General features: G+C 49.2%; 1 protein-coding gene across 3 annotated transcripts in view; it reads left to right on the forward strand.

Annotated features, from left to right (window-relative positions):
* Positions 1-15,027, forward strand: part of Hip1 (huntingtin interacting protein 1) — a 137,368-nt gene that overhangs the window by 75,362 nt on the left and 46,979 nt on the right. For 2 of the 3 annotated variants that reach the window (XM_028765978.1, XM_028765980.1), the window contains exons 2-6: positions 5,796-5,859; positions 8,342-8,484; positions 9,563-9,619; positions 12,284-12,364; positions 14,321-14,397. In XM_028765978.1, the coding sequence (XP_028621811.1) occupies positions 5,796-5,859; positions 8,342-8,484; positions 9,563-9,619; positions 12,284-12,364; positions 14,321-14,397 (422 nt within the window). Of the gene's footprint in view, positions 1-529; positions 657-5,795; positions 5,860-8,341; positions 8,485-9,562; positions 9,620-12,283; positions 12,365-14,320; positions 14,398-15,027 lie in introns of those variants that run through there. The other variant, XM_028765979.1, reaches the window with a different exon arrangement.

Below are 15,027 nucleotides of genomic sequence, written 5' to 3' on the forward strand. Positions count from 1 at the left end.
CACTGGGGGATTCTAGGCAGGGGCTCTACCACTGAGCCACGCCCCCAACCCCTCACTGGGGGATTCTAGCAGAGGTTCTACCACTGAGTAGAGCCTTTTTTGTTGTATGTCTTCTATTTTATTTAATGTCCTCTTCCTCACTACATTTTCCTTGGGTGTTCTCTCTGGCCTCAGCAGTAGGTCTTCCGTTGGCCCCTTGCTTCAAGGCTGCATCCTGAACCTTTAAAACTAGCCTGGCCTTGGTAGCCCAAAGGCTGGGCTGCAGCCCAGAGCTGTGTGCGTGACTCGACAATGCCCAGTTGCTCCGCAAGCCAGCCCCTGCAGGCTCCACTGCCTGCTCTATCCAGTAGCAAGGCCCCAAACCTTCCCATTGGTCACAGGCATGCTGATCTGCCTGGAGGGAGTCTGTAAATAGAGAGGACTGGAGGGGGAGGCAGAGAAGTGGAGAGAGAAAGCCTCCCTTCCTTCAGTGCCTGCTGATAATTGGCTCTCGGGGACCAGCTGGGGACACAGGGGCCAGCTGGGCCAGGAAGTGCTGCACAATGCTGTCCTTTCAGGAGAGCCCCTGCTGGCTGTAGGTCCCGTGTGACTCCAGCGGAATAAAGAGAACAGAGTGTTCTCAAAGGATGTTCTCGAACCTAGACCCCCCTCCAGAGGTGAGACACAGAGCCCCCAACTTCCACCCTCTGTCTAGGAGTACCCCCACCCTCTACTTACACTTGCACCCCCCTCCCTTGCAGAAGAACTGGATCTTTCGGGGCCGAATAATTTCCCTCAGAGTCAGGGTAGCAACTGAGTGGTGTACGGGAGAAGGCAGCATGGAGGCCTGGGGACTCCGTGCTGTCCTGCCTTAGAGAGTGTAGGGCCATATGGAAGGACACACCAGAGCTTACATTCTGGATATGTGTTATATGTTCTTGTTGATGTGTGCACATGTGTGTGTGTGTGTGTGTGTGTGGCCATATGATGTACAGACGTGTCTGTGTGCATGTGGAAACCAGAAGTCGGCCTCAAGCGTCTTCCTTGCTTGTCCTCCAGCTTGCTTTATTTCCAGACAGGGTCTTTTCCCTGAGCCCCGAGCTCACCTGCCCCGTGAGCTGTAGGGATCCGCCTGTCTCTGCCTCTGTGTTGCGCTCCCTAGATGGAATTGTAGAGTTATAAGATGTGCCTCACACCTGGATTTTATGTGGGTTCCCTGGATTGAACTTGGGGTTCATGCTTGTATGGCAGGAACTTTACTGAGTGAGATGTCTTCCTCAAGCCCTTGGATGATCTTCTTCTTCCTCCTCCTCCTCCTCCTCTTCTTCCTCTTCTTCTTCCTCCTCCTCCTCTTCCTCCTCCTCCTCTTCTTTTTCTTCTTCAGTTTTTTGAGACAAGATTTCTCTGTGTAGCCCTGGCTGTCCTGGAACTTGCTCTGTAGACCAGGCTGGCCTTGAACATAAAGATCCATTAAAGTCATGTGCCCACCACCACCTGGCTTGGATTTTAGTCTTTATCGGAGAAAGGTAATTGCTAAGTATATACAGCACCTGAGTGTGGTGGTGTATACTTCTACCCCTGGCCTTGGGGGGCTGATGTAGGAGGCGAGCCTGGGTGGCATAGTATATCCTAGTACAGCCTGAGCTACCTAAGACGTACTTCTAAACCAGAACTGGGAGGGGCATTTACCATACCGAAATGTGGTAAAATGCCATCTTTAGGTCTTTTTTTTTTTGTTTGTTTTTGTTTTGTTTTGTTTTTCGAGACAGGGTTTCTCCGTGTAGTTCTGGCTGTCCTGGAACTCACTCTGTAGACCAGGCTGGCCTCGAACTCAGAAATCCGCCTGCCTCTGCCTCCCAAGTGCTGGGATTAAAGGCGTGCGCCACCACCGCCCGGCCATCTTTAGGTCTTTTAAAGTGACAGTTACTGGTTTATGCCGATGTGGAGCCTGCACATGCCTAGGCGTGCATGTGGAACTCAGGACCATATGCAGACGTCTACTGTGTGGGTTCTGGGGATCGGACTCAGGTTGCCAGGCTCAGCAACGAGCACCTTTTCCTGCTGATTCGTCTTCACCAGCCGCAGAATGTAGTGTCTGCAATATGGATGGATACAGGAGCCTGTGATGTCGAATGGGATATGAGGATGTCATCTGGGCAAAGTGGTCTCAGTGGAATATCTGCCCCAGACACAGAAAGGTGACTGGTATCCTGAGGGCTCTGGGTGACCCAGATCTGTCCCCATCTCCCCTTCTTTTATGACAATGCATTAGCCTTGCCTGGCGAGGCCTTGAACTCACTCTGTAGTCCAGGTGGGCCCTGAACCATCTTCCTGCTTCAACTTCTCCCAGCGGCTGGGATTACAGCCCAGCACCTCCAAGCTCACATCACGGCTTGCTTTTAAAAGCCCAGTATGAGCCACAAATGGGAGCACATGCCTGTTATTCCTAGCACTGAGAAGACTGGAGCTGGAGAATTGTGAGTTCCAGACCACCGTGAACTGGTGAGATCCTGTCTCAGAAGGGTGGGGAGGGGAGGAGAGTCGAGATAAGCCCAGTTGGTGGACTGCTAGCCTAGTATGCTTGAGGGCTGTGGGTTCAGTCCTTAGCACCACATAAACAGGGCGTGGTGCTGCACACCCGTAATCCCAGCCGTCAGAAGGTGGAGGCAGAAAGATCAGAAGTTCACGGTCGTCCTCTGCTACGTAGTGATTTTAAGGCCAGCCTGGGATAAATCAGACTCTGTCTCAGCAAAACCCAAAACTCGAGAATGTTGACGCTCAGACCTGCCTTGTACCTCAGTGTCCTGAAAGGCCACGTTGGCTTCAGAAGCTGATCTGTAGCCAGGAGCCATGGGCAGGTCTCTGACTCATAGGTATCTCCACACTGGTGACTATTGCCAGGACGAAAGCAGGTACGCTAGCAACACTGAAGGAGCTCTTGCCAGCATAACCCAACTCCCCCACTCCTCCACGCCCCGTCCCATGTGCGATCCCAGCTACAGGAGTGGATATGGGGTAACAGTTTGGTCTGAGGAGGCCTTACGTGTCCCCCAAGGGACTTATGACAGTATTTTCATTTTACATTTGTTTACTCTGTGTAAACAGAGTAATCAATTTTTCAGAAACAGTAATCCAGTTTTCAGAGTAATCTCTCTCCTACCGTGCACTTTTAACCCACTGAGCCATCTTGCTAGCCCAGTAGTTAATATCTGTTGTCAGCGTGGCAGGGCTCAGGATCACCTGAGACAAGCCCTTGTCTATGAGGGAATTTCTGAATCGAGTTAAAGTAGACAGGAAAACCCACTCTAAATACGGGCCGCATCCATCTCTCTCTGCTTTCTGACTAGATTGTGACCAGCCACCTCACGCTGCTGCTCCCCTGCCTTCCCCGCCATGATGGACTGTTCCCTCAGACCGTGGGCTATAATCTACCCTTTGTCTCAGGACTGAGAGATATCACTAAAACATGGCTTCTTCCCCAAACCCTGTGCTAGGCCAGAAAACATCTCATTGGCAGCACGCCCCTGCCTTGCTCGAGAGCCTTCTGTGAGTCCCCAGCACTAGTCACACTGTCCTAATATCGGTGATCCTCTCCCACACAGTGGGGGTCTCTTTTAGCTTTAACCAGTCAGTCTTTCTCACAGTCAACCAGAGAAGTGATTGACAGGTGACCTGATCTAGAGTCTGGCGTTGATTTGCTTTGGGGAATGAGGCGTCAGTGGTTAGTGATAACTGGGTACAAGATCTACAGGTGGCACCAGCAAGAAGAAAAGCCCACCCACCACAGGTTTTTAGTTTATTCCTTTTGAGGCAAGGTCCTGTGTAGCCCAGGCTGGTCTAGGGAGCTGAGGATGGCTCTGAAGAAGATCAAGGCATCCTCCTGCCTTGACTTCCAAAGTATTAGGATTACAGATAAGGCACCATCCACTTTTGAAAGTAAAGTGTCAGGGTGCTTGAATGTCGCTCAGTTAGTAGAGCACTTGCCTGGTATGCATGAAGACTGGGGTCCCAGCACCATTATAAATCAGTAATGGGGGACAATCAGGAGATAGAGGCAGGAGGACCAGAAGTTCAGGGTCAGTCTTGGCTACATACCAAGTTTGCAGCAGGCCAGTCCGGGATGTATTTATATATGTTTCAGTGCTTCTATAAAGGTCTAAGCAAATATAATTTAGTAAAAAAAGATTTTTATGCGTATGGATGTTTTGTCTTCGTGTATATCTGTGCACTGTATATGTGCTTGGTACCCGCAGAGACAGAGAAGGCCATCAGATCCCTTGGAACTAGACTTACAGAAGGTTGTGAGACACTATGTGGATGCTGGGATTTGAACCTGGGTCCACTATAAGAACAGACGGTGCTCTTAACCACTGAGCCATCTCTTCAGCTCCGAACAAATCATTTCAGTCTACGCACTCTTGCTCCTGGAGATCTACCCCTTAGAAAAAAAACATCAGTTACTATGACTATGTAGAGCTAGACCTGGTGGTACATACCTGTGACCCCATCTGCTCCAGGAGGCTGAGAGGGGAGTGTGAGGGGGGGAGGGGGGGCGCCTTATATCAATCTGGGATAGAAAGTTGATTGGTGAGACTTTGCCACAAAAATCTAACCTGGTGGTAGTGGTGGATTCCTTTAATCCCTGCACTTGGAAGGCAGAGGCAGGCAGATCCGTTAAAAGTAAAACAAGAGGTTACAGTCCACCTCCATGATGAACAAAATAAGTAAATGTAATAATAGTAATAATAATAACTTTTTAGAAGAAAATAAACAACAGAGTCTTGGGAGGTAGCTCAGCAGTTAAGAGCACATAGTGTTCTTGCAGAGACCTGAGTTCGGTTACCAGCGCCCATATCAGGCGGCTCACAACCCTAGCTCCAACACCCCTGGCTTCCTCTGGCACTCAAGTGCACATACCCATAATCACCCATGCATACATAAAAGTTTAAAAAGATAATAAATCTCTTAAAATTTTTTAACAACAGCAAAATAGTCTAGGTGACATGATTAGCATTTGTGTACGTTATTCACGTGTCTTTATTAAAATTAACAGGAAAGTCGTGACTTTTGAAAACAACAGGAAAGGAATAGTTTCAAGATTTTCCGGGTAATTAAGGAAGGAAAAAGGGATTTAACCATCAAGTTGGAAGATGGCCAAGAGTGAATGGGGAATCAGAGAAACCCTGTGGAAAATTTGGTTATTATTTGGGGGAAGGTTCTTACCATGAAGATCAGGGGACATCTTGGTGGATTGGGCTGTCTCATTCCATCTTCATAGGGGTCCTGGCAAGGGGACTCCAGTTGTCAGGTTTGCTGGGCTAGCATCTTTACTTGTTGATCCATCTTGCCAGCCCCTGGTGGGAAGGGTTTAGAAGTGGCAGAGGGGTGGCTGGCTGGGCTCAGGCCGCAGTGGCTCCCTGACATCAGCCTCTCTTCCTCTTGTATTCTGAGGAATAATGTTTCCCCCGGGGTGAAGAAGCCTTTCCTTTGTGTGGCCCCTTAATTACCACGCTGTTGTGCCAAGCCAGCGAGTAGCAGGCGGGTACAGCAGCTGGGCACAGCCAATGCCAGGCAGCAGAGCCTGCTCCCTTGGGACAGCTTGGGACAGCTGGTCTGGGAGTGCTGCCCACCTCTGCGCCCCCTTCCCCCAAGCTGCATACTCGAGGATCTAGAGGGCCCTGGATGGTCTCTTGGCTCCAATACCAAGGGTCATTGGAGGAGTGGGGTGTTGGGGAGGAGGAAGGGGGGAGGGTCTCAGTAACTCTCAGAGGCTTGTTTATTTCATCCTCTTCCCCTCCCCCATCTTGTTTTTGCAGACAGTCAGCGTCAATAAGGCCATTAATACGCAGGAAGTGGCCGTGAAGGAAAAACATGCCCGGAATATCCTTTTGGCCTGGATCCTCGGGAGGCCGACCCTGGAAGGGGGTCAAATGGTGGGAACTGAGGTCAGGAGGAGGCTTCCTGCTCAGCAACAGGAAGAGTAGCCCTTGCCAGGGACAGGAGCCTGCGGATGGAAGCCACTTCTGGTATAGCTACACACTCAGAGAGCTCTACTCTCAGACACCCCCTCCTGGCAGTGTCCAAGGGTCCTAGGAGGCCAGCAAGCCATCTTTTCTTTTGTAAGATTTATTTATGTATTTTATGTATATAAATATTTTATCTGCATGTACACCTGCATGCCAGAAGAGGGCATCAGATCCCATTACAGATGGCTGTGAGCCACCATGTGGTTGCTGGGAATTGAACTCAGGACCTCTGGAAGAGCAGCCAGCGCTCTTAACCACTGAGCCATCTCTCCAGCTCCCAGCTCAGGCCTTTTCAATTTATTTAGTTAGTTACATTTATTTTGATACAGGGTCTCATATAGCCCAGACTGGCCTCAGATTCACTGTGTAGCTGAGGGTAACCTTGAACTCCTGACTTCTGGAATGCTGGGATTACAGGCGTGTACCACATCGATCAGTTTTTATGCACTGTTGGGATGAAACCCGGGTCTTCACGTGTATGAGGCAAGTTCTTCATCAACTGAGCTACACTTACTTTATTTATTTATTTTTGTTTTTGAGACAGAGTTTCTGTGTAGCCTGGGCTGTCCCTACTGGGCTGGTCTACTCTGTAGACCAGGCTGGCCTCGAACTCAAAAATCCGCCTGCCTCTGCCTCCCAAGTGCTGGGATTAAAGGCGTGCGCCACCACTGCCTCGCTACGCTTACATTTTTTATTTACTTGTTTATTTTATCTTACTTATTATGCGTATGGGTGTTTTGCCTGCATGCCTCTCTATGCATGTTTGCAGTGCACATGGTGGCCAGAAGAGGGCATCAGATCCTCTGGAACTGGAGTTAGGGACAGTGATGTGCTGGGAACTGAATCAGAGTCCTTGACCTTTAACCACTGAGCCGTCTCTTCTTCTTTATTGATGGGTTTCAATGGTGCTTTTGAGACAGGGCTTCATTGTGTCTGCCAGGTTGGCCTCAACATTGGGATTCTCCTGCCTCAAGATCTCACTGAGGTTTATAGGTGTGTGTCACCATGCCCAGCTTCTAACCTCACTTTAATAATGTATAGGAAAGCCTCCTGAGCTGCCTGGATCAGCAGGCAAAGGCAGCACCTCGCTAGTCAAGCCTGACACCCTGAGTCTGGTTGGTAAAACCCACAGTGCCAGAAAACCCCTCGAGGTTGTTCTCCGGCACCCATACGTGTGCTGTAGCTCCCTGACACTCACACAGGCATGGCACACACACACACACACACACACACGAACAGTGATCATAAGCAAAACAAAAATCAAAGAGGATCTAGGTGTGGTGGGCACATGGCTTTAATCCCACACTCAGGAGACAGAAGCAGGAGGATCTCTGTGAGTTCGAGGCCAGCCTGGTCTACAAAGTGAGTTGCAGGACACACAGAGAAACCTTGTCTCCAAAAAAAAAAAAATGTGAAAGAGGAAACACATGTTAAAATGTTGGCATTGGTCCCAAGAATGAATCCCATCCTACATCTGGCTGGGCCAGAGACAATAAATAAGCCAAGACCAGTCCTGGTCCAGGGCCACATGTTTAGATTACAGGTGACATATGCCTTTAATCTCAGCCACCAGGAGGATGCAGGGTGATTCCCATGAGTTGGAGGCCATCCTGGGTTACAGAGTGAGACTATTTCATTAATACCAAAGTCCGGCAAGGGGCTAGGGATGTGGCCCAAATGGTAGACTGCTTGCCTCAGGCACAGAGCCCTCGGGTCCAGTCCAAGCATTGTATAAGCAAGGTGTGGGCCTGCATACCTGTCATCCCAGAAGTCTGGAGGTCAAGATCAAATAAAAGGATTAGAAGTTCTAAGTTCTAGGATAACTTGGGCTACTTAAATGTTGACCCTGCCTCAGAGACAGGTGATGGGCCAGTAAGATGGCTCCGTATATGTAAAGGAGCTAGCCTTCACGCCCGACGACCTGAATTCATCCTGGAGAGCCCACATGGAACTGACTGCCAACAAATTGCCCTCTGACTTCCACACACGTACCCAGGCATATGAGTGCCCACACGTATACATGCACATGTGCTGTATACACACACGCACATAGACACACCCACACACACACACAGGCACACACGCACACACACGCATACACATCATCATCATAATACATAAGTAAATTTAAAATTAAAATTTTTAATTAAATTAAAAAGAAAGAATTTCTTTTCAGGGGAAACTGTTATAAAATAGGGAACGAGGTATTTATACTCTCAGCCTCCAAGTTGCCAGGCAAACACGTAGAACTGTGGGGTCTTAGCTGTAAGCAGTGCCCCGCCTCCCCCTTACCTAGCTCCACCCACCAAGCGCTTGTCTTCCTTGACTCCTCCCACCGTGTATTCTGGGCACCCACCATGAGAAAGGGGCGCAGACCTTTTGGTCTGTGGTCAACCGACTTCCTCTCTCCAGCAACGCCATGCTGTGCTGGAAGTTCTGCCATGTGTTCCACAAACTTCTTCGAGACGGACATCCGAACGTGAGTCTCAGGGGCGTCAGGGGAGGCCAATGGCACGTGGGGATTGTGACACCTGAGTTCTGCTCCTGCTCCCCGGTACAGATGCCCGGGAGCAGAGACGGAAATCAAAGCTTTAAAGATATGTTTTTATTTATATGTGCGTGTATGTGTATGCCACATGTGTCCAGTTGCCTGACGAGGCCAAAAGCGGGCGTCAGATCCCCTGGGACCGGAATTACAGGATGTTTCGAGCTCCCGGGAAAGAAACTCAGGTTCTCTGCCAGAGCTGCAAAACACCCTTGACTGCAGAGCCATCTCTCCAGTCCCTGGAATGGGATCTCTGTTTTACTCAGAGAGCTAGCAACTGGTGATCATTCATGTCTACTAGCTAATCTTAAACCAACAGATTAGTTAGGGATGAAGGGGCAGAGACAAAGCCTTGTCAATCATTTCAGGATTCAGGCTTGCCCCATTGGCCAGGTGATCAGCCATATTTCTGATCAAAAAACCCCACTCTCAGTGTTTTATTATCTTTTATTATCATCCCTTGCAATCTTCTCTCGTTTGGTGGATCTCTGGGCCCAAATACTTATTGAAATACTGAGCCAAGTAGTATTTATCCATGTCAACCTGTCCCAGAGGGACCTGGGCTCGAGGTGGGCACTCAAAGCAAACCCTGGCTGTGCTAAGCCAGTAACATTGTGTGTGTTCTGATTATGTCTATATGAAGCAAGTGTATTACAGTATAGAATATAGATGTGCCCCCACCCCCTCTCATCCCTCCTGGCCCCTATGAAAAGCAATTGTCAGCCCAGCACAGTAGTCTCTGGAACCGAGATGGAAGGAGACAACTGATTTCTAAATATTGTCCACCAATCTCCACATGTGTGGTCTGGCACCTGCATGCACATGTTCACACACACACACACACACACACACACACTATAAAAAAGAAGCTGCTGCCTGCTGCCCACCCTCACCTCAGATTTCCCATAGGAGGTGAGAGCATCCCTTCTGGTGGGTCTCTTCCCCACCCGAGCCGCAGGTAGGCGACTCTCCGGCCACCCCGTCTCCCCTCATGACTCTTCTTCTTTTCTAGGTACTGAAAGACTCTCTGAGATATAAAAACGAATTAAGTGACATGAGCAGAATGTGGGTGAGTATGCAGATGTACCAGGGACCCCCACTTCTCCCCAGACACTGCCAGGCACAGAGCATGGGATGTAGCAAGTTACCTCCTGTCTCTTGGTTTGGTTGAGACATCATCATCTCTTGGAACCTGGCCAGGGCATGGCTCACCATGCAGCCAAGGTTGACCTAGAACTCGTGATCTTCCTGTCTCCCCTTCCTGTGTACTGGGATTGCATGTGTGCATAGCCAAGTTCAATGTATGAGGGGAGGCAAGCCCACTGAACCACATCCCAGCCCATCTCTTGATTACTTTCTTCCATGAGTCGTAGGAGTGAGCTAGACATGCGTTGTCTTGCCGGAAGTACTGGAAGGTACAGGAAAGCTCTGGATTCTCAGAGCCACAGAGTTCCGTATCATGGTGTTAGGATTCCCTCACAGAGACTAGCCATTGTGCCTGTGCCCTTTGTGATCACGATACATTGCAGTGCTGCTCTTCCAGAGGCCCCGAGTTTAATTCCCAGCACCCACTTGGTGGTCGCTATCACCTATAACTCCAAGGATCCAGTGACCACTTCTGGCCTCCTGAGACACGCACATGTGCAGGGCACAGATCTACATGCACACAAAGCTCCTATATACATAATAATAAAAGGTAAAAAAAAAATTGAAGATTTATTATTTGTTTGTTGGAGGGCTCCAAAGGTAGCCCAGGCTAGCCTAGAACTTGTCCTTTTCCTGCTTTAGCCTCCTAAACACTGGGATTATCGGTATGCAGTGAGGGGAGGGTGGTAAGGGTTTGAGTATATGCATTGGATGTGACGGCCAGCTGTCAGTCACAGGTACTCTTCCTCGGGAGCTGTTCATCTTGTTGTTTTTTTTGTTTTTGTTTTTTTGTTTTTGTTTTGTTTTTCGAGACAGGGTTTCTCTTGTAGCCCTGGCTGTCCTGGAACTCACTCTGTAGACCAGGCTGGCCTCAAAGTCAGAAATCCGCCTGCCTCTGCCTCCCAAGTGCTGGGATTAAAGGTGTGCGCCACCACCGCCCGGCTTCTTGTTGGGTTTTTGATCTTGTCTGTTTTTCAGGTTTTTAAGACAGGGTCACTATGTAGTGCTGACTGACTGTCTGGGAATTCACCATGTAGATCAGGTTGGACTCAAATTTGGTCTTTCTATGTAGTCCTGACTGTCCTGGAATTCAGTATATAGACCAGACTGGCCTTAAGTTCACTGAGATCGCCCCACCTCTGCTTCCCAAGTTCTGGGATGTAAGGCAGGCCATCACACTATGCCAAGCCTTCCAACTTTAAGACAAGAGCTCCTCGGACCTGTGGCTCACCGATTAGGTTAAGCTGGTTTGTCAAGTGAGCCCTGGGCATCCTCCTGTGTCTGCCTCCTCAGCTCTGGGATTGTAGCCATTCCCTGTAAGTCCTGAGCATGTAGCTCAGGTCCTTGGCAAGCACTTCGCCAACCAAGCCTCTCCCCAGCCCCGTTTTTCTTCTTTTTTCCCCCATCTGCCTTACGATAGGATTGATTGGGTCTCACTTTGTAACTCAGGCTGGCTCCTACTACAGAGCCTCCTGCCTCAGCTTCTCCAGCACTGGCATTGCAAATGTACAAGGCCATACCTGGATTCCTTTTATTTGTTTGTGTGTGTGTGTGTGTGTGTGTGTGTGTGTGTGTACTGACATAGGCCAGAGAGGGTGTCACATCCACTGGAGCTGGAGTTACAGGCAGTTGTGAGCTGGGAACTGAACTCAGGTCCTCTGCAAGAGCAGCATGTGCTCTTGACTGCTGAGCCATGTCTCCCGTCCCTCTTTATGCCTTGCAAATTTTTTATGGCTATATTAATGATACCCGTGCCATACATTGCTTTCTATAATCCCTTTATCCGTCCTTGGAGCTCTGCTTGGCCATCTGGCATTTCTGGTGAATATTAGTTATTCTGCATATTTTCCTTTTGTGCTGTTTGATTCCCTGCTGGGAACACAATTCTTTGAAGTCTGTAAGGAAGACAGGTTCCTCCAGAGAGAACCTGTGCTCGCCTCCACAGAGATCTCAATTAAACGCTCCACTGGATGTTTATGAATTCTGGGAGGTTCCCCCGGGAGTGTCAGCTGGGTCTCCTTCCCAGCAGTGAAATTCTCTTGTTTTTATCACACAACTGAGCGGAGGAAATTGAAATTGACTGCTCTCAAGATCCCCTCCATATTAAGAGTGCTGGCTGGAAATGAACACCCTTTATATTTTGATTTTTTTTTTTTTTAGGTTGCATGTGTGTGTGTGTGTCTGTGCATGTATGTGCACATGCATGTGTGTGGAGAGGAGGGTACATGTATGCCAACAAGCATGGCTGCCGGAGTTTTCTCCTCCTCTGTCTGGAACCCTGAGATTATCAGGCATGGTGGAAAACAGTTTCACCCTCTGGGTCATTTTTCAGCCTCATCTTTTAAAATGACATTCATTCTGTGTGTTGGCGTGAGTGGGGCACGGGCACACAAGTGATAAGTCGGAGGACGCCTTGTCTGTGGTAGACAGGCCTCTCCTTCCACCAGGCGGGTCCCAGGGACTAAACTAAGGTTGTTGTACCTGGCAATGGAAGCCCTTGTCCACTGAGCAATCAGCCAACCAAGAAGAAGATTTAAGAGGCAGCCCTGCCTCAGTACTGACGCAGCTTCCTCTCTTCTCCCCCAAGGGCCACCTGAGCGACGGGTATGGGCAGCTGTGCAGCGTCTACCTCAAGCTGCTGAGAACGCGGATGGAGTACCACACCAAAGTGAGCATCTGCCTGCCATCCTCCACGGCTCCACTCCCTCGCCCCACCACTCCTTCAAGCCCAGCCTCCCCTCCTTGGCCTTTATTATCACTTTGGGGAACAGCCTGGGACCTGAGGGAGTGAGGATGTTAGGGCCTGACTCTGTGAGGGGAAATCAACTGGTAGAACAGTAGTGTGAAAGAGCCCAGGATGTGACCAGCCTTTTGATGGATGCTCATGGGTTGTTCTGTTCCTCATTTCACAAATAGGAAAACGACTAACATTTTGTGGGAGTTGTTCTGTGTGGAAAATTGCAAACATCTATCTATCTATCTATCTATCTATCTATCTATCTATCTATCTATCATCTATCTATTTATCATCTATCATCTGTCTATCTCTATATCTAGATATATTGATATTTATATATCTAGATATAGAGATATAGTTTGTGTGTAGTCTGCATATATGTATGTGCACCATGTGCATGCAGTGCCCATGGAGGCCAGAAGAGGGCAGCAGATCCTCTGGAAAAAGAGGTGTAGACAGTTCTACCTTTTGTGAAAGAGGAGCAGGTGCTGTTAACTGTTGAGCCACCAAAATCCCTCGTGGCTTGTTGGTTTGGATTGTTTGTTTGTTTGTTAATTGGTAGTGGTAGGGTCAGAGGACATCATATGAGAGTCAGTTCTCTCAGTGCTGGGAAGATAGCTCAGAGATTAAGAGCACAGGCTACTTTTTGTTTGTTTGTTTTTTGTTTTTTTGAGACAGGGTTTCTCTGTATAGTCCTAGCTGTCCTGGAACTCACTCTGTAGACCAGGCTGGCCTCGAACTCAGAAATCCACCTGCCTCTGCCTCCCAAGTGCTGGGATTAAAGGCGTGTGCCATCACCGCCCGGCACAGGCTACTTTTAAAGGAGAAATAGGGTTCAGTTCCCAGCACCCACACTGTAGCAGTCATCTGTCATTGCAGTTCTAGGAGATCCATGGCTCTTTCAACACTGTGTGGGCACCAAGCATATACCCGGTATACATTCATACGTACAAGCAAAACACTCATACATATAAATAAAAAATAAACTTCAAAAAATTGTTTAGAGCCAGGCAGTGGTGGTGCACACCTTTAATCCCAGCACTTGGGAGGCAGAGGCAGGCGGATTTCTGAGTTCGAGGCCAGCCTGGTCTACAGAGTGAGTTCAGGACAGCCAGGGCTACACAGAGAAACCCTGTCTCAAAAACAAACAAACAAACAAACAAAAATTGTCATCGTTGTCCTTCGCTACATAGTATGTTTCAGTTCAACCTGGGCTACGTCGGAGCCTGCCTCAAAACAAAAACAAAAAATAAAAAATAAAATAAACAACTTGAACACATGGGCCTGTGTCTTCTGGGCTCCCATGAGCTCACAAGAGCAGCTCTGGTAAACTGCCAAGGCCGAGGAGATTGACTGGGAATCAGAAGGGACCCGAGACAAGTGAGAGTGAGCTGCCCGGGGATTCCAGATGATTGGTGGAGGAGCATTCTCACAGGCTAGGTCTCATCGTTCCTTGGGAGAACATGCTGGGAGAACATGCTTAGAGTGTTCAGGGGTCTCATGCTGCAAGAGCGGACCCTTCAGCTCCCAGGGAGGAGCCTTGAGCTCCGATGATGGATATTTGGTAGTATGTGTTCTTTCTTGGGAGCCAGGAAAGGGTCTGTTTGTGTTGGTGAGACCTTATAGACAGATCCTGTCTTCCTCAAAAGGGTGTAGTTGACATAGGACCTGCTATATGCTTAATATGGGCAGCTTGTATCCACCCTGGTCTCTTTGGGCTGTACTGGGGCTTTTTTTTTTTTCCTTTTTCCTGAGGTACCGGGCATTGAACCCAGGTCTTTGTGCTTGCTAGGGAACCACTGTACCTCCAGCAGCACTCCACGCTCCGAGCTGCATCCTCCGCCCTCTGTGCTTCATTCTATCTTCCTTCCCTCAAATTCCTTACAGAATCCCAGGTTCCCGGGCAACCTCCAGATGAGCGACCGGCAGCTGGATGAAGCCGGAGAAAGTGACGTTAACAACTTGTAAGTGGTCCTCTTTCTGCTCCAGGCCCAGTAGGGAAGTAAGCTTTTGTGATTTTGCCCCTGGTGATGGTGAGAGGGTCTGACGGAAGGAAATAGAGGCTTGGTGAAGGATAAGTCCCCTGGGTAACTTGTCCTCAGGGTGCTGAATCTGTCTGGAATCCTCCCCAGACAGATTTCAACATGGCTTCCCTGTCTTAGCCTCCACTTTCTAATCTAAAACGAGGCACTGTTGTCTCTTTTTCCCTGTGGAACATTGAGAGGTTTAGTCTTTAAATCATGTTCACACTGTATGCTTAGGAGGAGGCATGTCATGCATATGCAGACAAATACACCTGTGTGCACATGGGAACCCTCAGAGTAGGGAAGCAGGACAGAGCATGGAGGTGTTGTAAAAACCTGGTTGTGGTGGCCGGGGTGCATGGCTCAGTGGTAGAGCACCTGCCTAGAATCCCCCAGTGAGGGACTGAGGGAGTGGCTCAGTGGTAGAGCCCCTGCCTAGAATCCCTCAGTGAGGGGCTGGGGGCGTGGCTTAGTGGTAGAACCCCTGCCTAGAATCCCCCAGTGAGGGGCTGGGGGCGTGGCTCAGTGGTAGAGCCCCTGCCTAGAATCCCCCAGTGAGGGGCTGGGGGC

This window comes from Grammomys surdaster, unplaced genomic scaffold, assembly GCF_004785775.1.
Source record: "Grammomys surdaster isolate TR1022 unplaced genomic scaffold, NIH_TR_1.0 166, whole genome shotgun sequence".
NCBI lineage: Eukaryota > Metazoa > Chordata > Mammalia > Rodentia > Muridae > Grammomys > Grammomys surdaster.